Source organism: Perna viridis, chromosome 3 (genome assembly GCF_037379345.1).
Source record: "Perna viridis isolate PV_CMFRI_1.1 ecotype Kerala chromosome 3, ASM3737934v1, whole genome shotgun sequence".
NCBI lineage: Eukaryota > Metazoa > Mollusca > Bivalvia > Mytilida > Mytilidae > Perna > Perna viridis.
In genome coordinates this window covers 10,819,525-10,844,353 of record NC_142447.1, presented here as the reverse complement: position 1 = coordinate 10,844,353, position 24,829 = coordinate 10,819,525, and the positions used below count along the sequence as shown (strand labels likewise).

At 33.1% G+C, this 24,829-nt stretch overlaps 1 protein-coding gene across 1 annotated transcript; it reads left to right on the top strand.

The window, feature by feature from the left end:
• Positions 1 to 10,558: 10,558 nt before the first annotated feature.
• On the top strand, positions 10,559 to 19,228 carry LOC148620983 (putative cytochrome P450 CYP13A4). The gene is made up of 13 exons (XM_088574937.1): positions 10,559 to 10,704; positions 11,247 to 11,343; positions 12,454 to 12,506; positions 12,864 to 12,960; positions 13,173 to 13,298; positions 13,556 to 13,644; positions 14,345 to 14,496; positions 14,719 to 14,846; positions 15,370 to 15,492; positions 16,137 to 16,283; positions 16,586 to 16,677; positions 17,092 to 17,235; positions 18,020 to 19,228. The coding sequence occupies exons 1-13, from the start codon at positions 10,649 to 10,651 to the stop codon at positions 18,267 to 18,269; spliced, it is 1,554 nt and encodes a 517-aa protein (XP_088431063.1). The 5' UTR covers positions 10,559 to 10,648; the 3' UTR covers positions 18,270 to 19,228.
• Positions 19,229 to 24,829: the final 5,601 nt, after the last annotated feature.

Below are 24,829 nucleotides of genomic sequence, written 5' to 3'. Positions count from 1 at the left end.
GTTTTCCGTATTATAGCCTGACAACCCCAGCATGTAACACGCCAGGAGTACCGTGTGAGTACTGTGTAGCAGTAAATTGATTTTGCAAATAGGTGGTAAAATCCTAACATGCACAACTTTGGCATTACATGCTTAACAAATGAAATGGACTCAATGCTGTATGGTAGAAATTGTAACGTGACCGTTCATATTTCCGTTATGATTGAATCGCTCACCATTTCAAATTTACTAATATGTGCGTAGATTAAATATCCATACATCTTTCTAAACCGAACCGTTAATAATACAGTATTTTTGCGTAAGGTTTTCCATATTGGCTCAGTTATTGTTCCGAGGCTAGCCATATAGTACTAAGGCGTAGTCGAAGTCCGATATTGTCATACCTTTATTGACTAACTAATCAAATACGTCATATTGGGCTAGGCCAATATGGATTTTAACCAGGCCATTATGACGCACTGGACGCCTAATTCCCGTATTGGCGCACTTTTTTTTACATTGTATTGGTAGGTTTTATCATATTAAGGCTAATATACGATTGTTAGTCATTTTATAGCAATTTGAACCTTGTTTGACTTAAACTGTCTACACTAAACAAACTCTACTGTCCTAAAGAGATTCGGTTTAGACTATTTAGACTAATTTCACAACATATTATTGATACTTTGGTGTTACAATATCTCCATAATGTTCAACTAAGCTATTTCCACAACCGCGCACGCTTGCAGTAGATGTATCTGTATCATAAGCCTTGTAGTGTGAATAGATAAAGAAAATTTAACTTTCAAATTGATAGTTAATGTTTACATATGGATAAAAAATATAATGCATTTCTATAACCTATTCTAACATTGACTTCAGTAACTGTTATTCTTCTTCTGGCATTTCAACAGTTCTTTTAACACCCTATTAAATAAACATCTTAAAGTCTATTCAATCCTTAAATAACCGTTTAACTCTTTTGTGATTTCAGTCTGCGATAACACATATCAAATATTAGTAAATTTTAATCATGAATTTCGTCAATTGTTCTATTAGATTGCAAATTTACATATTACTTTAATTCTTGTGTCACGTAAAGAACAATGAAATATATTATTTTATTATATATTTGGATACAATAATTCTGTCATTTTTCCTATTTATGACATTTGTCTTCTGAATGGCGTCTGTTCTGTTTAAAACTTGGATGTATTCCAAGTATTGTGGATTTACACTCATTGACATAGATATCTTTTAAATGTGTCTAATTGCATTAAACTTCTTTTCTCATTAGTGCTTTAGGATAAGGATTTTTCGAACTGCTTAAATGGGACTAGAGGGTATACGGCTACACCATATGTCAATGGAAAGATAAATCAATGTAGTTTTTGAATATCATTCTTTTTTAACTGAAAAGTGGTAAAGTTTTCTGCTATTTTGCATTAATTAGAGGAGGAGTCAAAGATTAATCGACCCCAATACACTTTGATAAGTGATTTAAGTAAGATCGTTCATTGTAGGTAACAGAAAACAAGTAACATGTAAAGATCATATGTATAGAATTTCAAAAATGTAAAAAAGAACTGACAAAAATGACTATTTAATCACAGAACAAAAATGCCCCTAGAATTGGTTGCAATTTAGTGCATTTTCATTGATCAAGAGATAACAAGACACCGTACAATATTACAATGTATATTTAAGTATTCTTTATTGAATAACGAATAAAATAAACACAAAGTTCTCGATTCGATCTGCAACATAGGCTTTGCAAAATTAGTTTAAAGTTGCAAATTTTCACATATTTAAAGTATTAATTGTACTAAAGTTGTATAACACGAAATCGTTTCCGGCCAATTTGTCTAGTTTCCGGACTGTTTTATGAACAGACGCATGTTAAGTATCGAGTCTACATTACGTTTTGATGAAAAGACTTAAGGTTTTGAGATATATTTTTGTACATACAAATATTGTCTTTGTATGCTTGGGCTTTCAAATAAAACCGTCAAGATTTTTAAAACCATGAATCAGGGATTCTCAAACAGAAAATTCGACTCGGGAGCTCATGGTAAGGCTGGATTTCGTAATAAATTTGACAATACATAAATTGTGAACTTTGAACTTTGCATAGAAATATGTGCAAACATGTACATACATGTTGTCACAACATTTATGTCTTATGATGTTTAACTGTGCGCCAGGCTGATGCTTGTAATGCAATATCCTTTGCAAAGGCGGATCCACGCTAAAAAGGAGGGTGCCAGCCGGGGTTCCTCAGAAAAGGGGGTGTGTGCTAAGATACCATTTACTATTTTTGTCAATTTCACACATGAAAATGACAAATTTTCCATTAAAAAGTGGGAAGCTAATCTCATGCACCCATCTGGATCCGCCGCTGCTCTGCACGGATTATACATTGTACTAAACTAGTTGATAAAAACAAACCAGATTCCTTGTAAAAAAACGCAAAAATAAGTAAGAACTTCAGACGCAATAAGAACTTCTAAGATTTTTTTAACTCTCAAAAAGACTCCAGTTTTAGTAGCTGTATGAATAGGACACAATGGTATCATAGTTGTTATAGAATATTAGTTCTAAGAAAACATCATTGTCCAGGCCAGGAGCGGATCAAGAATATTAAAAAAAAAGAGAGGGACTCTTATCAAGACGTTTAAAAACAGGGGACACAATCTATTATTTGCTACATTTACTGTCTATAAGTTGTCATAAACTTTCTTTTTTTTTTCGCGGCGTAAATATACATGTACAGAGCAGTTGTAGTAAGTGGTTTGTGCATTGAATTGTGCGTTACTTCTGTTGTCATATTTTGACAAAGTAGACATTTGCAATGTCATAGTTTTAATTTTCGGGCCGCTAATCATGTCTGTCTGTTCACGCAAAGAATGAATAAGTGAGCCACTCTATGGTTCACTCAAATTCTGATTTGTTATATTCCAAATACCAATAAGAATTAAACTGAATATGGGATCACAAATGTAAAAGCATCTTCGCTATCCTAGGGTTACGATGTTGCCCCCTACCTTCACGCAATGGAAGGGGCAGGACCGAAAAGCTTGCCTAACGAAGATGATGTAAAATATAGGAATCGGAATAAGCCACTCATAATTTGGAAACTTTTCAACGGTCTATATGATAGTAAAGGCCGATTTTATTTGAAAAAATCCATTTACAAAAAATTTTTGTAACGTTCTCTTTTTCACCGTCACATACTAGATGACTTTTAAGCAATGTCAGAGTTTCCCTCCTCCGTTTAAACCGGAATGGCATCATTTATATAAGGCTGCACTATACAGTTACATTAAGGTGCATTGTTTCGCACACCAAGTTACCAAGACTTAAAACTAAAATTTGAAATTTGGTAGATATATTGTTTAAATGTAGTAGAGCATTTATACATAGACAGATGTAACATATGTAATGGTAAACATGTATAATTTAAATGAAGAATGGAATCCGGAACGTCTCAGTCTCCTGCCGTATTAGGTTCTCTCCACAGCATCAGATGGCTGATTTTCAAAATACCTTATTTCGCACGAACTTCTGGAACTAAAATTGTGAGAGAATGAATCGAAAAGATTCTTATTATTTTTACCCTTTTTCAACTTACTTCATACATGCTTTCATCCTGAAGTAGTGTCTGAGTGCCTGATATTTTATAAAACATAGTATTTGGCTGTTAGTTTTGGAATGGCACCCCTGATTTGTACTAAAACTCAGTAATATTTTTTTCAGTATGTACCATGGCTACTGGATTTTATAACAAAAATCACTAAATTATTTATAAATGACTTGAACCTTCACACACCAAGGATTTAAAAAATATGCACTTTTTTATATAAAAAAACACAAGAAATTTCTGTGCGGACTGCCTCAGAACAGCTTTATTTCAACAAAATGAGACAAAATTTTTAGAAATGACCTAACTGTATTGTACTACCTAAGAACAGATTGACGGGCGCTTAAAGAAAAACAGAGAAAAGGCGTTAAAATTAACATCCTAGCAATGTACCTAGTTCAAACCCCCAGTTTTTCTTAATAAGCCTGGCTTGCTAGTTAATTCTTTAAATTTATATATGTTATTATTATGACTATTTTGGTATTTTTGGTGCTTTGTCTTGACTATGGATATCCTATTCTTCATTCCTATTTCCTGAAAACGAACATCGTTGAGAGCTCGATTATTGAATAACAGAAAAAATATGTCAAACTTTTATCTATCTGCTTAAAAAGCACTTAAAATCTTGATCATGTCAAAAAATAAATTACTTTGGATGATATTCATACAGGGCGTAGCTGCCATTAGGCATAAAAGCTTTTGCCTGCACTTAATTTTGCCAATTTTTTTAGATAAAATACATCCAGGAGAGGCATAAATGATGCTCTAAAACGCTATCTCCGTGGAGCTTCCCGGGGGGGGGGGGCTTCGCAGACCCCCTGGCGTAATTTTGCCTACACTTCAATTTGGCCCCACCTACGCGCCTGTCATGCTTTTCTGTTGTAACAACAGTTCGGAAACAGAACAGGTTGTCTGGGAATTGATTTCGTATTTTACAATTTTAGTATGATTAGCAGTTAAAATACATGAAAATTTGCAACTTCAAACTCATTTTGCAAAGCCCATGTTGCAGATCGAATCGACAGCGTTGTGTTTATTTTATTTTTTATTCAGTCAAGAATATTTAGATATACATTGTAATATTCTACGGTGTCTTATTATCTCTTAATCATTGAAAATGCACTAAAATGCAACCATTTTTAGGGGCAACTTCGTTCTGTAATTTAATAGTCAACTTTTGTCGGAAAAAGTTCTTTTTTACAATTTTGAAATTGTATACATGTGATCTTTACATGTTATTTGTTTCCCAATACCTACAATGAACGATTCCACTTAATTACTTATCAAAGTATATTGGGATCGGTTGATCTTTGACACCTTTTCTAATTAATGCAAAATAGCAGAAAACTTTACCGTTTTTCACTTTGATAAGTACGATATTCAAAAACTACATTGATTTATCTTTCCATTGACATATGATACAGCCGTATATCCTCTAGGCCCATTAAACTCGAAAACTAAAGCATTTTTTTATACCTGTCCGCAGCACTACATATTAAATCTGGTGTATGCCTTAATAGTTGAAAGGACTCAAAGACAGTCCTATGGCTTTGTAGTAAGAACATATTATATAAAAATATGAAGCCAATTTTCATTAGCTTGTTTTCACTTGCTTGTAAGTTTACTCTTGTGTAAAACGTCATTCTGTCAGCATGATTCGAAAATAAAATACATATATCATTGATAAAAATCCGTAACCGATAATTTTGGACGTGTAAATAATCCGTTCTTTTATTATTTAATGTCAAAAAGATCATGTTTTCTGAGAGGGTAAAAAAACTTCTGTTTATCACTTAGTGATTGTAGCTTTGTTATGTGACCGTGATATTAACAACTTTAGTTTTTTTTTTATGGTTAACCCTGAAACTAAAATCAAATTACAAGTAGTTATTGTAAGTTTATTACTGTCCATTAGGGAACAATTTAATTTCAGAAGTAAGTCGCTTTCTGATAGCCAAGGATAAAAAAAAATTATCCATCAACACATTAACAAAATTTTGTAAGATGACTGTCAACTTTTTAAATTATTTACACTTTGAATTTTGATATTAAAATTGAATTATTAGGAATGACTATTGTATTTTTTCGGTCTGTTTGAAATAACCTCAATGTCCGTGGTGCACACTTGAAAAATAACATGCGTATAGTTTAGTTCTAGTAACAAAATTTAAACAGTAAATCATCAAAAAAGGTTGATGACGTCACCGCCAAATAACAAAATTGGGTCTATGAGATTGGATGATAAAATTTTTTGTATCCAATCAAAATGCGTTTAACATATGATATATTATTTTGAAATGGCCTCAATCCACGTGGTACACACTTAAAAAATATCTGATTTTGGTTGAGGTACTTTCTCGAAGGACAGAAACATTCTAAATTATCGATGTTACTGCTACCATTTTCGTCCATCATTTAAAGTAGTTGATTTTGTTTCAGTCTTTAGCATAAAGTTAGGAAAATTCATCACATTTACTGTTGAGAATATAGAATCGACTAAAACTTCTAAAAATCCGCTTTGTTAACTGATTTTTCAACCAAATGAATTGTAGTTAAAACATGGAGTATCAAATAAAATAATACAACTCTATAGAGTGCAAATTTAACAGATCACTAAGTCACTGAATGTGCTCATGTAAATTTTGAAGTTGTGTGGTGCATATACATGTATATAACTCAAAGCAAATAAACATTTCTATTGATATCTCTAACGACTACATGTTTCTCTCAAATATAACCCCGGGTCACCAGTGACGTCTTCTGTCTTTTGATTGGCTGAACGAATTTGACGTTATTTTATTCACTTTGAATACGTTCTAATATTCAAATTTAAGACAAATACGTTTAAATTTTTTTTCTTCAAATTACTTATATCGTTTTCCGATATTTGCACAATTACATAGTTAATTTAGATAATCTAATCTTTGTTTTTATTTTATTTCATAAGCGGCAATTTACTCATATATTGTACATATCCGTCGCTAGTGACCTGAGTCTATATTTTAGCGATCCTAGGCCCCTTATGATATTGACCAGGGAACCAGATTAGAAGCGTTCGTTTATCGTGCATTTGGTGAGCGTTCAGCGAGCGTTTGGGTATAGGACGTGCGAAAAACACCTAAACGTCTCAAGGAGTGAATCACATAATGCATGATTCTTTGATGGAATGCTACTTAATACTAAAAAACCTTGAGGGGAGTGGGTGGGAAATCATCTTTACAAACTATCGATATACCAATCTTTCCTTTCAAAGTTCTACTTCCTTTCACTATTGATCAACCTAATGCAAGGAAATAAATACTACTATTATCCTATAGGTTTTTTCAGGAATCAGCTTTTCTTTACATCATTATTCTATTTTTTTTCCATGTGAAAATATAAACACGGCTTTCAATGGCAGTCGTTATTGTGCTAATTGATAATGTGCATTTTTAGATGTAACCGACAACAGCATGGATGAATAACTCGAGTGATGTAAATTGAACATGAACAGGTCCTCTTACATCACTTATTCTGGGCTACAGTCAAATAATTCAAGTATTACACTGCACAAAAAAAAAACAATAAAATTTAGCAAAGAACGAAAATATTTGAGAACTAAATTCCCGGAGAGCTCCTAAGTTTCTTTCTTGAACTTCGGCTTATTATGTTTGCCATTTACTAACTTAATTTGGGACTTTATACAATGACAATATTTAAAACATCTTTCTATCAATTTTGATATCAAACAAATGTTTTGAAGTGTGCAAATGTATGACATTTTTTATTATTTTTTTTATTTTAACTAAAACAAATTTGACAAAACCGGTCATTTGTGCATTATTGAATGAATACAGGAAAAATGCCAAGCTCTTAACTTCCTACACCTGGTTGAATTAAGCTACATACAACAAAACAAAAGTCTCTCTTGATCCTTGTAATAACAAAAAAATCCATCATATGGAAAAACGAATCACTGTAGTCGGTATTGAGTTCGCTTTGACATCACCTGACATCAATTATGCTTAACCATAGCAACATACCGATGTAGCTTACAACCTCGCATTTCATTGGACAAATGTGATAGCAACCGTAAGATTTAAGGCTCAATTAGGAGTATTGGTGTCTGAAATATTTTCGATCACTTTAATGTATTGAATAATCTTTTATACATGTATATTGAATAATTGGAAATAGCTTACTTGTTAGACCAATGAAATACAAAACATAGTACAGTGATCACATAGTTCACCAAAAATCAGATTTGGGTATCAACAAAGCGAGCATATGCGTCGGCTATCTTTTGATAGCTAGTACTTGTTCAATAATAAAGAGATTATTAGGGAATACACTCTTCATGTATTTTTGTTTTTGTTTGTTTGTTTGTTTGTTTTTGTTTTTTGGGGGTTTTTTTTCGTTTGTATGTTTTTTTTTTGTTTTTGTTTTTTGTTTTGCTATAACTATCTTGATAATTTGGGATCATATTATTTCTATATGTCTCGAATATTATATAAGTTTACATCTATATTTATACAAACAATACTGTTCCGATGATCGATATTGATGTTAACCATATATCGTGTACTGTTTATCTGTAATTGTGTTTGAATAAAAACATTATAGAACTTAAAGTGGACGTCTTGAAAAAGATCAACGATTCTAAGTACATGTATGTCGATGGATTGTGTGTACCAAAATTCAGAACAATATTACTTTTGAATTTGTCAAGATCTATATCTTACATTTGTTGGCTACCTACTCGTGATGTATCATGGGTTAACTTGACCGACAATCTTTACCTTGGTTTGCGTTACTCTTTACTAATGATGTAATGAAGTATGGAATAGCTTGACCGACGGTCATTACCTTGGTTTGCGTTACTCTTTACTAATGATGTAATGAAGTATGGAATAGCTTGACCGACGGTCATTACCTTGGTTTGCGTGACTTTCTACCAAGGATGTAGTATAGAATAGCTTGACCGACGGTCATTACCTTGGTTTGCGTGACTCTCTACAAAGGATGTAGTATGGAATAGCTAGACCGACGATCATTACCTTGGTTTGCGTGACTTTCTACCAAGGATGTAGTATAGAATAGCTTGACCGACGGTCATTACCTTGGTTTGCGTGACTCTCTACAAAGGATGTAGTATGGAATAGCTAGACCGACGATCATTACCTTGGTTTGCGTGACTTTCTACCAAGGATGTAGTATAGAATAGCTTGACCGACGGTCATTACTTTGGTTTGCGTGACTCTCTACCAAGAATGTAGTATGGAATAGCTTGACCGATGGCCATTACTTTGGTTTGCGTGACTCTCTACAAAGGATGTAGTATGGAATAGCTAGACCGACGATCATTACCTTGGTTTGCGTGACTTTCTACCAAGGATGTAGTATAGAATAGCTTGACCGACGGTCATTACCTTGGTTTGCGTGACTCTCTACAAAGGATGTAGTATGGAATAGCTAGACCGACGATCATCACCTTGGTTTGCATGACTTTCTACCAAGGATGTAGTATAGAATAGCTTGACCGACGGTCATTACTTTGGTTTGCGTGACTCTCTACCAAGAATGTAGTATGGAATAGCTTGACCGATGGCCATTACTTTGGTTTGCGTGACTCTCTACCAAGGATGTAGTATAGAATAGCTCGACCGACGGTCATTACTTTGGTTTGCATGACTCTCTACCAAGGATATAGTATGGAATAGCTTGACCGATGGCCATTACTTTGGTTTGCGTGACTCTCTACCAAGGATGTAGTATAGAATAGCTCGACCGACGGTCATTACTTTGGTTTGCATGACTCTCTACCAAGGATGTAGTATGGAATTGCTTGACCGACGGTCTTTAGGTTGGAATTGCGTGACTGTCTACAAGGGATGTATTATTGGAGTACTTGACCGACAGTCTTTGCATTAGTATTGTGTGACTACTTACTATGTATGTATTACGGAATAGCTTGACCATCATTGGTCTTAAGTGACTTGTTACAACGGGTATATGTTTGGATACATTGACCGACATGTGTTCACGCGAACGTTTCATACACATACACATACACATACAAAACAGTAAGTTACACTCATAGTTTACATTATAACATGATGGGTTCAAATTTAAAATCTTATTTTGAAAATTTCAATTAAGATTAAGTCATGCAGCAATATCCGAAAATACTCTCAACATCCACTTCATGTAAGTTTGATACAAGAAAAATCATATTAATGAAAATAACTATGTTATCCGCCTACTCTGTTCATTTTTTCCCGATAATGATATTTATATAACATACAATTGCAAACGTACTTTTATTTTCACAATCTTATATGAAGTGACTGAAAATTTACATTAACTTAGTACGAAGTTAAACTTTAGTTGAGTAGTTAATAAACGGTGTTAGAGTATTTCATTGTCTCTGTCCTTTTTCATTTAATATGAAAATATTTGATTTTAATACTATTTCATGTGTAATTGAGGCTATTATTGTCTCAATCTTGAATTGATAGTCACACGAAAAGTGTCATTATGTAAAAAAGTTCGATATGATTTTCTTTGTTAGATACAATCACAAGAACGGATAGATGTGCATTACACCTATATCACAGATCGTTAAAATCTCGTTTGTAATAAAATATTGAATGATATTTGACGTAGAGCTTACTACCACCCATTAAATACTCTAAATAATTCTTATCTAACATTAAACTATCAAATTGATCAGTTACTGCCTACCTAACACTAAAGCAGTGTACAAGCCAAAACTATATTAAGTCCGTGTATTGATTATTTTCTAATGAATGAACATTTCATTCATAACGCAAATTCGATTGATTGTATATCTACCCACTTACCTAAGCCCCTCCCATGACATCTTCTTTGTATGCTATTGGTTGAAAAACTTATATTAAGTGTTCAAAAGTTAAAGCATGCAATTCAAAATATTTTCGATACTTACTAAATTCATTGATAAAATTAATTGTTTTTTTTATATAAAAAAGGATTATTTTTTTTCTCTTTTCAAAAGAAAAAATAAAAGCAATGCTGACAGAAATTTTGCTGATAACTTCATTGGTGGCACTAATGGTTTTCTACAGGTAAGACATTTATTTTTATTGTCATTTTTTACCTCGTTGGAAACTTTTTGTTTTCGTCTTTTTATCGTAATCTTAAACCGCTCGACGGTAAGTTTTTGTATCGTTGTTGTCATTGTCGTCGTAAACTGTCATAAACTATGCTGTCCATTTTACGTCGTTATATGTTTAACATTTATGTTACTTTACAATTTCTTTGGTGGTACTGTATTCAGTATGATGGATGTTGAATAAATTATGGTAACAAACCAATAATAAAAGTAAAACAGCTCTCCATTTGATATTTTTGATGGTCGTTTATTATAAACTTTCAGAATTGTGTATAAACTCAACCAAAACCAAATTAGAATGTCTTTCATATTTATAATATACTGCGTGAAATCTGCATATCAACACAACGTATTGTCAATATAGTTCACGAGGTTATCATTTTAATATCCTGGAAGTACTTGATGTATCCGCTTACGCAAATTCCGACCGACCAGGAATGTCATGATGCTCATCCTTTTTTGTCACATTTACATTGTTAATGGTGTGTTTTGTAGACAGCGATGTGTTCAAATGGAGATCTTCAAAAAGATGCAAATCCCAGGACCAGAGCCAAACTTTTTATTTGGCAATATTCTTTCCTTTTTTTGGGAGGTAAGTTTTTTGTTCGTAAGGTTTTTTGGGAAGTATTTTTTTTTATGCTTTAGTCGTCAAATAGTTTCATGTTTGAAACTCCATATTTCTGCTAACAAATTTAACGAAAGCTTTCTTTAGTTAAACCAAATGAAGTCACTAGCAAGAATTGTGTGTTATTCTTCCAAGAAAAATTGGTGATAAATTATTGGTCCCAATTTACTTTGATCTTATATACTTTTTATTCATTCAATTTGCAAGTTTTACGTTTTCTAATTCATGTATATCCCACAAATATGGGAAAGAAGAACTATGATGTTTATTTATTCCGATCAAAAGCAGGAAATCCGGATCTAATTATAAGAACATTTTATTAAATGGCTTAATTTTAACTTTTAACCATATCTCGCATATCTTAGCGTTTTATAGCTTCTTAACGCATTACATTTCTTGAATTTAATTTGTAAGTTTACTATTGGAGAGAAAAAACTATGAGGACAAAGTACTACAGGGCGTCTAACTCTATTTTATAAGGAAACTTCAAATTATAATTTCGTGAGGGTACTAAAGCACATTTTGTTGAGATGACTAAGCTTCCGTAACAAGAGATAATTTGACTATTACGTTACTCTAAGTGCATAATGTTACTAGCGGGATCTATTATTCACGTAAAAGGCTAGATCGAAATGTCCTCAAAAGTACCTAATTTTTTTACCATCTTTCCGTCTTAATGTTCGAAATATGCGAATTCATTATTATATGACCTAAACTTTCTCCTTTGATGTAGGAGTCGTAAAAATAGACCTGAAAGATGGTAGGGAATTTTAAGACTAGGTGTTCGATCCTAGGGAATTTATGTAATACGTTGATAGATATACAGTGGTCTATAGTGATAAAGTAGTTTATATGTACCTGTAAATCCCGCTTGTATTAATACTGAATGGAGAAATTCATTTTCTAATAAATCATTAAAATGTTAGCGTGTTATTTCTAACTGTGTGCATAATCGTTTCTACTAGGAATGAGAGAACAGCATAAGGAAAAATGAAATAAAAGAATTTCGAATTCAACTCATCCATATGTCCCCGTGTCTTAATGAAAATTATAAGTTTTCTAACTTATTCTTTGTAGCCTTTATTCAAGAAGTTCCAGTCCTGGTGCAGCGTGTATGGAAAAACATACGGGTATGTTTACTTAAGCAATGATGCATTATCATTATTATTTTTATTTTTATTATTATTATTATTTTTTTTTTTGATTTTGACTTTATTTTACATGTAATACTTTTCTCTTGTCTTGTTTTCGAGTAAAGAAATGACTAAGACATTTCTCAGATACTCATTTTGAAATCTCCAGTCCTCCGAATAAACCAGGATGTGATTAAAAGAAAATCGTCCATATTTAACTTAAATATAGAATTCTTGATTTGAGAGTGAAATATACTCATGCGGGGCTATAATACAACAAAAGTCTCACGGTAAACACACAAAGCAACATCTGTATACGTTTAATGTAAATACAAATTATCTGATTTATTTCAGGTATTTTGAAGGACCGACACCGGTGATAGTTTCTTCCGATTTAGACTTTCTACATGAAGTATTCGTCAAACAGTTTAAGAATTTTCACGCTCGTAAAGTAAGTCATTTGTGAAAAAAAAGATAAGAAAAACTGTTAACATTTTCTCTATTCAAAGTCACGGTCGCCTTTTCTCTATAATTGTTCTTAATTTGATCAATAGAAACCACAAATGTTAGTTGACTTCTCATCTCTCAAGTATGCTGTATCGCACCACATTTAAGACCACACAAATCCAACAATGTAGTACTAATGTCAGTTATTTATTTTAGGTGTATCCAGTTCAAGTTGATCCCGACTACGACGAAAATGTGCACATGTTTTTCGCCCGCGGGGAAAGATGGCGCCGGCTACGTTCAATAGTTAACCCAGCTTTCAGTACATCCAAAATGAAGGACGTAAGTAATTTGTGGTAATTAGAAGTTAAAACGTCTCGAACTCTCTATACTTAATATTTGTTTGAACATTCAAGTTGAAAAAAAAACGTTCTCATTTAACTTTTAGATTTTTTGTGATGAAAACGCAAAATTTATACTTGTTCTTAACAGAGACACAGAAGGCATCATCAATCATTTTCATAATGGAGAAAGTCATTTAAAACACATTAATTACCTTTACTCTCAACATTACGACAAATATAATATTTAAATTTTAGATGATGCCTACAATTGACAAGAGAGTAAATGAGCTGATGGAAATCATTGAGGAAAAACGCCAAGGAAACCAACACTTTGATATGTACGAGTAAGTATACCACCCAGAAACCACAGAATAGGACTTATTGTGTTTTTTTTTCGTATAAGGTTTACATGCGTCTTATTTCTAATTGTACATATATGTTTATAATAATCTTTAATTTTACAAGCTGTTTTTATTGTTTTACCCAATTTGTTTCTGCGTATTAACACATTGTACAAATATAACGGGAGAGACAACAAACCCACCGGGATGAAAAATATCAGCTCAAGACCATCCATGCGTCTTGGATGACGAAGAAACCCTCACACCACAGGGCAGGCTACAGCTGCCCGAAATTAACATTAAACATAGATACAGTTGTCCCATATACTCCAGCGACATAAAAGTAAACTTGAAGTTAAAACGAAAAAAAATAAATACAGAGGCCAGTAATTTCTGCAGTGGGAAAGGTGCACACAATGCGGCGGGGTTAAAGTACTTTGGCGTGACCACAAACATCGCCCTTTTTAAATCTGGTTACATTGAAAAAAAATGCTACACAATAAAATAAACCTAAAAATCAGTTCAAAAAGGTCTGAGTCCCTTGTTAAAACAGAAATAAAAAACTGACTGTTAACTTCCATACAACTTCCAGACCAGTTTAAACCTTCAAAAAGTAATGCCCTCACTGTATGTAATACCAATCCCAATTCTTACCATAAGTGGTTGAGAGTACGAGTTCAACTATGTACATGTACTTTTTCAGACTATTACAGCGACTTACACTTGACACTATTGCTGATTGTGGGTTTGGTCTTAAATCAGAATCTCTCTCCAGAAAAGATAATGAATGTCTAAATAATTGCCGCAATGTGATTAGAGACACCACCAAAAGACCAATACTATTTTTACTTGGATGTAAGTATAAAAAAGCAGATTTTTTATTGTAAACTACCGACAATTATCAATTACTTATAAGTGGGTCAACATTTAACAACAAGCGAATAAAACTCATCATATTGATGTTCAAAGTTTTGAAAATATGATTCGAAGTTGATACTCGTTTTAAAGTTATTCCGCTGTAAACTGAAATGTTTCATTCTCAATGAATCCATTACAATAGTTTTTTTCTATTTTCAGTTATTTTCCCAACATTCCATGCATTGTGGATAGGAATTTATAATGCACTCCGGTACATATCATTTAATCCAGTATTTTGGTTGGAAGACAACATGGCTAGTCTAGTCAAAGAAAGAAAATCTAAAAAGGTAACATCGTGTTAAAGCTTCCATGATACATATATAAGATGAGAGAAAAAAATGTCTATACGTTCAAGGATACTTTTAATGGATTTCAATTTATAATATAAAGTGTGCATTTAGATGCATCAACTGGTCGATGTAATGTTAACTGAAACGATTTGCGTCGGAAGATGGGGATGTAATAACTGATAAATAATTTAGAGAAAGTATGGAACTAATTTTAGAGTGAAATGTAGTAGGTGTTTCCGGTTACGGCAGACAACAATTAATTAAAGATAATGTTTTGTCGTCTTCAATTAAAGCAAATAGTACTCATCTTTACAATCAATTTTCCTGAATGATTTTATAAAACCTAATGTAAAACTATTTAATCAAGAGATTTCATGTAGAACCCGTTTGCCATTTCTAAGAGCCTAACCATACAATACTTTTTTCAATTGCTTTTTTCAGTGGAGGAGTAATTATTTACTTTTCATTCAATAAAAAAATGATGAAAACGTATCAAATTATAATCGATATCTATTCGTAGACAAGCAGGGTGGATTTATTACAACTAATGGTGACGTCAGAGTTTGACCCAACTACACAAGGCAAACAGGATGACGTAGATGTCAATGATAACGTCGTCAAAAAGCGCTTCTTAACAAACGACGTGAGTGACTGTTTATGACAATCAATTTCGAGGAATATGCATATTGATCAGACAAATATAAAAAAGATTGTTTAAACGCACAATTGTTTTAATACACTCATCGTGTGAGTGAAGCTAAAACACGCTTTACAGATAGAAATCATACCTTGTCACGTAAAACATTTGGAGCTTTTCATATATGTCTTCCTTGCTTAAGAGAACAGTGACTGATATAGTATATGTTTCATGAAACGTTCGATTTTTAAATTGGTAGACTAGGAATGACATTTAAAAATCAATAAACTTTTTCATGTAATAGCTTACTGCAATATCTGTAAACAATTAAGATAGGGTGCTACAAGAAGTTAAAAACTCAACCCAGTATAGGTACATACAAAGTGTTTTACTTATATTGAAAACTTGTTTCATACTCGTGTTCACGGTTTCCAGATGGGTACTAATTGTTCGCTCAGTTTGATTTAAAGTAATATTCTCTTGGCTAATGTCAAAATGACCTAGACCTTTCATTGATGATTGATACGTTATACGGCCGACGCTTGGAATCCAAAATATTCTTCAGCTACTCGGTATAGTCTATGAACAGTAGATCTATACCATAACTATTATACCATGTAACTATATTGTTCTGAATATTCTTGCTCCAGGAGCTGACGGCTATGTGTTTGCTTTTCCTGCTTGCTGGATATGAAACTACAAGTACAACTTTAGCATATATTATGTACGAAATGGCTGTTAACCAAGGTGTTCAGAAAAAGTTACAAGATGAAATAGACGAGCACTTCCCCAGTGATGTAAGTTTAATGTAGACAGTGATAAAGAATTTGTCTGAGTAATAATAGCAGAGAATGGTTTAATTTCTTTACCCAAGGTTGACACATGGCTAATTTACATAATTACTGCATGAAACTTTCTGATATTTTAAATAAAATATTACTCTGATATCAATGTTGAATGAGCAAATATATAGATTTTACATTGGCAATCCCTGGATGTATTAGAATAGAACATAAACAGATATATTGCATGATATCCGTCTCATTCCTATTGGTTATTTGTAAAAAAAAATGAAATAAAAATTTATTTTTAATTCCAGACAGATCCATTGGATTTCAATACCATTGCCAAAATGGAATACCTGGACATGATATGGTGTGAAACGCTACGAAAATTTCCATTGGCTAGCACGTAAGTAATATTTGTTAATTTCACTGATAAATATTTTGCTTTATTATCAACATAACAATGTTCTGCATAATTGTGATGAAATTGTCCTTCTTTCGTAAATTTTGAGTAATGTACATTATCAGTTATAACTAATAAAAAAAATTTTAACAGAAAATGAAACATTTTGAGGACACCTTCATTATTACAACACCAACCCTCTGGAGATATCAACCACATCCAACGGTTCAAAGAGTCGTGCAGTAAATAATTGAATCGGACTGTTGATGTATTCAAAATTGTTAAATCCCTTGTTGTGATTGATGACGATATAAAAGTACCTACGCAATCTTTTAAAAGGTGAAGTAAAAATACAGAAAAATAAACTGTTTCATCTGGTTATTATAAATAATGGTGAGTCTGACATGTATTTGACAGTGTTGTTGCCCGCAAGTGTATGGTGACATCGACTGTAAATGGCATGGAAATACCAAAGGGAATGATAGTTCAAGCAAATGTTTGGGATATTCATTATAATACAGAAATATGGGGCGATAATCCAGCAGAATTCATACCAGAAAGGTATATACAATAGTTGAGGCCATTTCTTGTTATTACAGGAGAATTGAGGCTTGGATGTATTTTTAATACGTGTTCTTAACGGAAATCCTTTGCCTCGAATTAGGAAAGTAATTATTTCCAATGCAAAATATTTGTTTCCAAAATAATGTGAAGGACATATTGTTTTATTTTGATATTTCAATTCCTGTTTGATAAATTCACCCCCTTTCTAATTCAGTATTTTTTTCTTGCCTAACTAACACACAATACGCAACAACTTTCTTAAGGTTTAAATTCCTACAGAAAATTTTGTACTTTCGATCAATACTACAAATAAGAATATAAACAGAAAGTTAAGATAGAAGAACAATTACAAGGAAGACTCCCACGAAGGAAACAATGGGCTGTTCTGTTTGATTTTAATATAATTTACAATAGCTTAATGGGGGGTCCTCTGGTGACCTTATTTTAAGACACATTAGAACACATTACAATGCAGGGGAACTTAACGCTGATCACTGCCTTTGAATTCCTTATTCACTAAATAAACTATCATATAAAACTGAATCGATCGCTATTTTCTATAGCATAGCTGGAACATTGCTGCTCATAAAAAATTCATACATATTTGATCAAAGAGTTTTAAAACGATACTAAACAAAGTCGAGTGGCCATATTTATGTAGTTAATTAGTTCATGGTCATGTAACAATTTACGACAAACTTTGCATTAGACTTATTCTGTATTAAAAATATATGTAATCATGTTGTACCTATATTCTAAATTGAAAAAAAAAATATTTCAGATTTACTACAGAAGCTAAACGGAAACGGCATCCAATGGCATGGTTACCTTTTGGTGGAGGTCCAAGAACATGTGTTGGACTACGGCTTGCACAATTAGAGGGGAAAATGGCAATAATAAAACTTTTTAAAAAATATTGTTTCTATCCGTCAGCAAAACTTGACATCCCAATGATATGTGAAGAGGGTGCAACGATAATGCCAAAAAATGGTGTTCAAATTCATGCAAGATTGCGTGACCAAGCAGTGTGAGAAAAACGTCTTTGTCACGTGTATTGTCTTGCAAATGTTAAGCTGCACCCAGACAGCAATCATGGAGAAGTCCCTTTCCCAAAGGAATGAATTCATCAAGCGAATTTTCCAGGTAATCGTAGAGAATTTAATGATCATAGACGAACAGAGAATAATGGTATTTGCGCCATATTAATAAGATATCGTGTAACGATAGGGTTAAAACCTTTCAGTGCTATAAATAAGATACAACTGTTTAACTATTGTATATGGCGGACAATGTGGCTCATATACCACAACAACATAGTCCTTATACCTACTTTGGTTTGGTTGTTTGTATGACTTACGTAAATTGGTTGTGACAAACCTGTTTTGTGTTAATTTTACATGTGTATTCATGTGTACTGTTTTATTTGGCTATGGTGGTTGTGTTAAGTTTGCGCTATTCCAATTACATCTTAGCTTGTGTTAAAATTTCATTTTACCATATGCATCTCCTTTTACCTTAAATAAAATGTTATCAAACAAAGATGTGGCTCCTCATTGTAATAATTCAATAATTCATACAAGTTTATTTATTTACTAGTGTCCAAAAAATGCTTTATTGTTATATGTATAGTATCGTTTTAAAATGTGTGTGTGTATATATATATTATTTTTTTTTTACTTTGTTTATTTTTATCTACATGTTTATTGCATTTACGATGTGTGCAGAAGAGATTAATATTTTAAGCATTTGTGATAATTCATATTTGTGCAGGTTTGTGAAAAAATCAAGCATGTTACATTTCATTTATCAAGTATTGCTTTAATAGCATTTGTCATTTCTTATCCCGATATGAACAGTTGTTATCTATACATGTGTTGCCAAATGATGTGAAATTATAGAACTTGTTACTAGTCCTTCTTTTGTTATTATACTTTATTGTTTGTACAAACTATGACAAGGTTGCAAATAAAAATGTTGTTATGGGACTATATTTTCTTTAGATATTTATTTCTTTAAGTCTGAAGTTAAACAGGTAGGCGACAGTCTGTTGTCACAACTGTACTAGGCTATCATAAAAAATCATCAGGTCAAATTTATGTCTTACCGTATATTGTCCACTAACACCGTAGAAATCAAACAGACCGGTAGTGTATCACATGGTATGGTAAAGGCAAGTTTTCATTTTTATAGATGTATCCGCCACGTTGCATGCATTGTTTTGGTTTTCAGTTAAGCAATTATTGTCGTCGAGGTGTATTTTACACATACATGTTTAACGTCCTAATTTGTGTGAAGGAATATATTCACTTTGATATTACTGAAGCTAAATCCTATGTTTTAACCTAAAGGGGTTTTCGGCCATGTATGTTGGTCTGGAACAAGTATTATAGACAGGAATTAGTAATACCTTGTCGCATATTTTCAAAACTTTAAATACCTCTTACAGAAAATACCAAATACTTTTCGCGCAAGGAACTTTAAAATGAGAACATTTCAGCTTTCTTTTTTGTTTTGTTTTGTTTTGTTTGTTTGTTTGTTTTTGCATATAGAATTTTACAGTAAAATGAACTCGCTCGACTCTTTCGCGCTTTTACCGGAAATTATTAGCTTAACACTCAGTCTAGTACTGTTTCCTCTTACTTCGCGGATGCACTCACTGAGCACGCTCAGAAAAACACGCTTTTGTTCTGTGGCAGGACGGCCTGCGTGCGTTGAAGTACATGTAGGTAGTAAGATTTTTAAATATAGCCAGTTAATTGACTTTACGAAAGAATCGGTTTGTCACTTGCTTGTCACCGAGCGGTCTAAGGTTTGATTTTCGGTGGCAGAATATAATTTTGTGGGTCAAATCATGCTCTCCTCTCCACTGAATGAAATCATGATTAATCCTTCTCCCAAGCTCGAATGAGCTGAGATATACATCTAGAATCATGCTCTCCCGTTACATTTAGCACCCAACTAAAATACCCACGGGGTTTGGATAGCTATAATAGTGAGTTAGTTTAAGAGTAGATTCTTGGGGTAGGGGAAGTGTGGTTGGACGGCTTACCTGCGTTGTAGTGGGTAGTGAGATTTAAATAGCCAGTTAATTGTCTTTGCTAAATTCATAACCAAATTCGGCTTGTCGCTGGCTTGTCACCGATCGGTCAAGGGTTCGGTCATCGGTGGTGGAGTATAATTTTGTGGGTCAAATCATGCTCTCCTCTCCACTGAATGAAATGGCGACTAATTCTTCTCCCAAGCTCGAATGACCTGAGATATACATCTATAATCGTCAAAGATTTGATTCTATATGTCTAGTTTACTCCTTTTGTACACATAAAGCGTTGATGTTAATCTTTGATACCCAAACATTTAATTACCAGTCCATATAAAAGTCAGGAACAGCCAGACGATATCCCTACCGAACAAAGGAAGCTTTTTCGAGCCAAAGTGACCACAGTTTTATGAATCTTTAGTCCTGTCTACATACAGAACAGTATTTACCAGGCTTCCACTCTTCAATCAGCTAAATCAAGGACGATAACTTTTGCAAAGTGCCAATTCCATGTACAACCTAAATACTTTTTATCTCAAGAATGCAACAGTCGAAAAAAACTAAGACTGGTTATATGGTCTGTAACTGATTTTGAATATAAAGTATAAGTAATTTGGTGGGTTTTGGACACTTTGATGTTGTATTATACCTGTATTGGTGAGGTAACATCCCGAAATGCCGCGCAGGCTTTGGGTAATGGTAATGTGTAATTGTAATGTTTTACAACACAAAATATATAAAAAAAAATTTATATGATGGAAAGTAATGTGAATGCGTAATTCCTGTAATGTAGTTAAATTTTTCGTCAAAATACATGTATTACATTAAATTGCAATATAATTATGTTTCCGTTGCCTTAACGCAATCAATTTCAATTAACATTAAATTTTGTCCTAAGGCATTAATTTGGCGACATGTTAAATTTATTGTCACTTCATTCAGATGACTTATAATCTTGTTTTTATAATAATTGGATATGGCCACAAATAAAAGGACATGTGACTGTCTAATAACACATACAAATTTACCCTTAAATTTAACAAAAGATCAAGGAATTAAAAGGTAATTGTTGTGTAATGGAAGTGACTTTAATCTGTTTACACGTACACATGGTTTTGCTATTATCACGTGATTACCATATGATTTCGTTATGGATATAAATAGTAGTGAGCTGGGCTCGGTGTTTTACCGTTAAGCTAACTGTTGAGTTTCTGTATTTTACATATGCTTAATGTGTTTGAAAACGAGATTGAGTTAATAACATATGAGTAAAAATCGTCGCAATGATTGGTCAATTCAGTAGGCATTTAGTATTTAAGTGAGTTCATCGGCGAAAACCGCTTCTTCTATAGATAGCAATTCAGGTGTGTAGCACACCGTCTAAGCTGTAAGACTGTTACAGTCTGCTTGTTCTTTGCTCTTAACTTATCTACGGTTATGCCGTTTTCTTATATGAATGTAACATTCCGAGAGAATACTTTGGTTTCGATTTATTCGAACCTTTCGGCTTCTTTATACGCTAATTTCTCATGAAATTATTTATATTTCTGGTTTTCTGTCGAGCTACAAATATGGCGCGGAAAACAAACGTTTAGGGTGTCAGTCAGTCACTTCCAGTTGCATTGTCATACCGGTTAATTTTGAAGTTATTAACGTTATGCATTTATAAGCGATATGCACCATTGTTTTATAGCAAAGGCTTTGTACTTGGTCAAATAAACTGTTTCTAATGGAGTTTTAATTTAGACAGTGTTACAGTTACAGAGCCCAGTGCACGAACGTACCACACAACAGGGTGTCTTAAGGTTATTTAGTCTGAATATAAGTAGTTGATATAGACACGTACAATCCAGAAAAGCGAATACATTAGTGAATGTTCGAACATTTTCCATCATTTATTAAAAGAATAACACACTACTTATATGGTTAGATTGGTATTGCTGTTTTCTTAGTCAGATTTCAAAGTGTTAACTGGCCATTTTCACTGAGAAACTTGCACATACAGAAGACTCCCGTTACATTTGTATAATCACCCTTGAATGTACCTGTGTTCTATTAAATATGTTTTTGAAATGTTTTATTAGGCAAAGTACTGTAATATTATATTGCATTTTCAAATCAGGCAAATAAAGTAATTGTAATGTTATACATTACATTGCAATGTAATTGACACTAAGTCTGCCCTCGCTATAGGATCATACGGTAATGTACATATGCCTGATTATGAATTATTAAAATATAAATTAAGTGTATCGAATATGCAGCAGGGGTGGATCCAGGATTTCAGGTTAGGGGCCGTACATAGAACGCAAGATAAGAAACCTTTGTTGGTTAGAGCTTGTAAAAGGTAAAGATTTCAGACCAAAAAATACAAATTTTAGGGGTGGGATTGTCGTAGCCATCTATGAATCAGCCCCTGTGCAGTTACTTTTATCAATATGTATACGTACTTATTATTCACACAATTATTTTCTAATCCTGAGAATTAAAAAAAAACAAATATTCAATATCTTATATAATAAAAAAAATACTTTGACCCTTGGAACTATGATAATTTCGTTTATTGTCTCCTTTTAAAGTCATTTTGCTAATAGAAAAAAATCCTTCACTAATGATAAACCAAAAAATTCTGATAAAAATATAAAAGAGAAATAGTTACTTTTCAATCAATAAATATACTACATGAGATTTGCCGGAATTTAAATTATTTTGAAGATTTAACTTTTTCATGCACTTTACAGTTCAAAATGATTGTATTAAGGAGTAATCAAGGGAACCAAGGTTATAGCGGTAATCAAAAGAATGTAATCCAGGGACAGAGACCAGACATGGAAAAAAGACATACACAACAAGTAACATAAAGTAACTAAAATCATACATACAAAGTAACAAAAGCAAATGAGCAACTCGGACTCCACTAAAAACTGGGAGCATGGACCAGGTGCACCGGTAGGGTAAGCGTCCTCTGCTTTTTTAGAAACACCCGTCGAGTTGCTCATAAAAAGTCAAGTCCGGGGTAGACGAAAGAGGAGAGGAAAACTATGACACGTTGAACAAGTCAGTTTTCATGGCGCAGATGGATACACCGTAGCAATCCATGAGTTCATGATGACGACAATAAAACTTCTGTAGTGATGACTTCAATCTTGTAGCATCATTACCCTGTTCCAGAAGCCTATTTGTTAGAATTGTAGCGCGATACAAAAAGCCTGCGTAATTTCGGCAAGCTCTGGCATAACGCATGAGTTGTGATATGAACACTCCATACGCAGGTGCTGAAGGGATGTTGCCACAGATGAAAGGAAAGTTGACAATTCTGAATGAAAAGTCATCACGTTTGTCTAAAAGTTTGGTCAATTTTTTTCCATTACCATCGATTTCTTAGTGTAGGTCAAGATATGAGGCTGACCTCACAGTGTTTGCGATGTATCAAATCCCAGAAATTAGGATTGTTTAAAGATAATACGTCATCTATATAGCGGAAACTATTTAAAAAGTATTTATTTCTACATCACCCTTGCAGTGTACGCTTTTAATCTTCGAATGTATGAAGTACAAAATATTGCACGAAAAAATGTGGAAGATACTCCTGCCTGATTTCAAAATAGTTCGTAATAAATGTGTAAGCACATAATTTTAGGGTTTACAAAACTTTTTCTCTATGAATTTTCCACATGGGTTTGATACAGGAGGAAAGGTAATACAATGTAGTACCACCTTTGTGTTATTTGAATAGATAGTTTAATGAATTAAATTTATGAAACAAAAAAGTTACATGTACTTTTCACATATATAAGGCAGATCTTTAATTTCAGTAATACAAGAAGTATAAAATGGTAACTATTTAATTACGTTGGAATATACAGAAACGTAAACTATTCAAGATTCTCTCAAGCGCTGAAAGCATTTCAAATAGTAGAGTTTTCTTTCCGCTGTATTGATAGCGAGGAAGAGAATTTGACAAAAGATACCAATTTGTTACCAAAATGACTCCTTGTAGTATCCAGTCGACATCTTGCATAATGCAACAAAAGATACCTAGCGCCATTTTGTAAAAAAAGTAAGATCTAGTAGCGCGTCCGCAAAAAAGCGTCCAAAATAAAATAATGAACTGAATTCGAAGTCATCCTTGGGGACCAAGGTCTATTAGTCCATTAGTCCATCCTAGGACTGGGATGAGATTTTAAGGATTACTTAAGGATTATCAATTTCCAAAATATTGCAATTTCCATACATTCCTCTGTTATTTTTAACATTTCAATAAAAAGCTTCGCCGAGCGCATTATGATACATTTACGACAGCAGTCGTCGAACCCTGAACAGTTGGGACGCAATATTAGATTTTGACGCACTGTATAAGGACTTACAATTAACAGACCACAACACATGGTTTGGACACTATATTACATGAAATTCTAAAATTAAGTAAAAATTTTCAAAGCAGGCCAAATATGAAATGTCGATTTTTTTCAGGTGTGGCCCATTTTATCCCTTATAACTCGGAAATCGTAAGAGATATCTGATTGTAAATGCAGCCAGGCAAGGATTTGTATG

Coding starts and splice junctions, on each gene's coding strand:
- LOC148620983 (XM_088574937.1), top strand. CDS start 10,649: ATGCTGACAGAAATTTTGCTGATAACTTCATTGGTGGCACTAATGGTT. Junction 13,645..14,344: donor CAACACTTTGATATGTACGA/GTAAGTATACCA, acceptor GTACTTTTTCAG/ACTATTACAGCGACTTACAC. Junction 17,236..18,019: donor GCAGAATTCATACCAGAAAG/GTATATACAATA, acceptor AAAATATTTCAG/ATTTACTACAGAAGCTAAAC.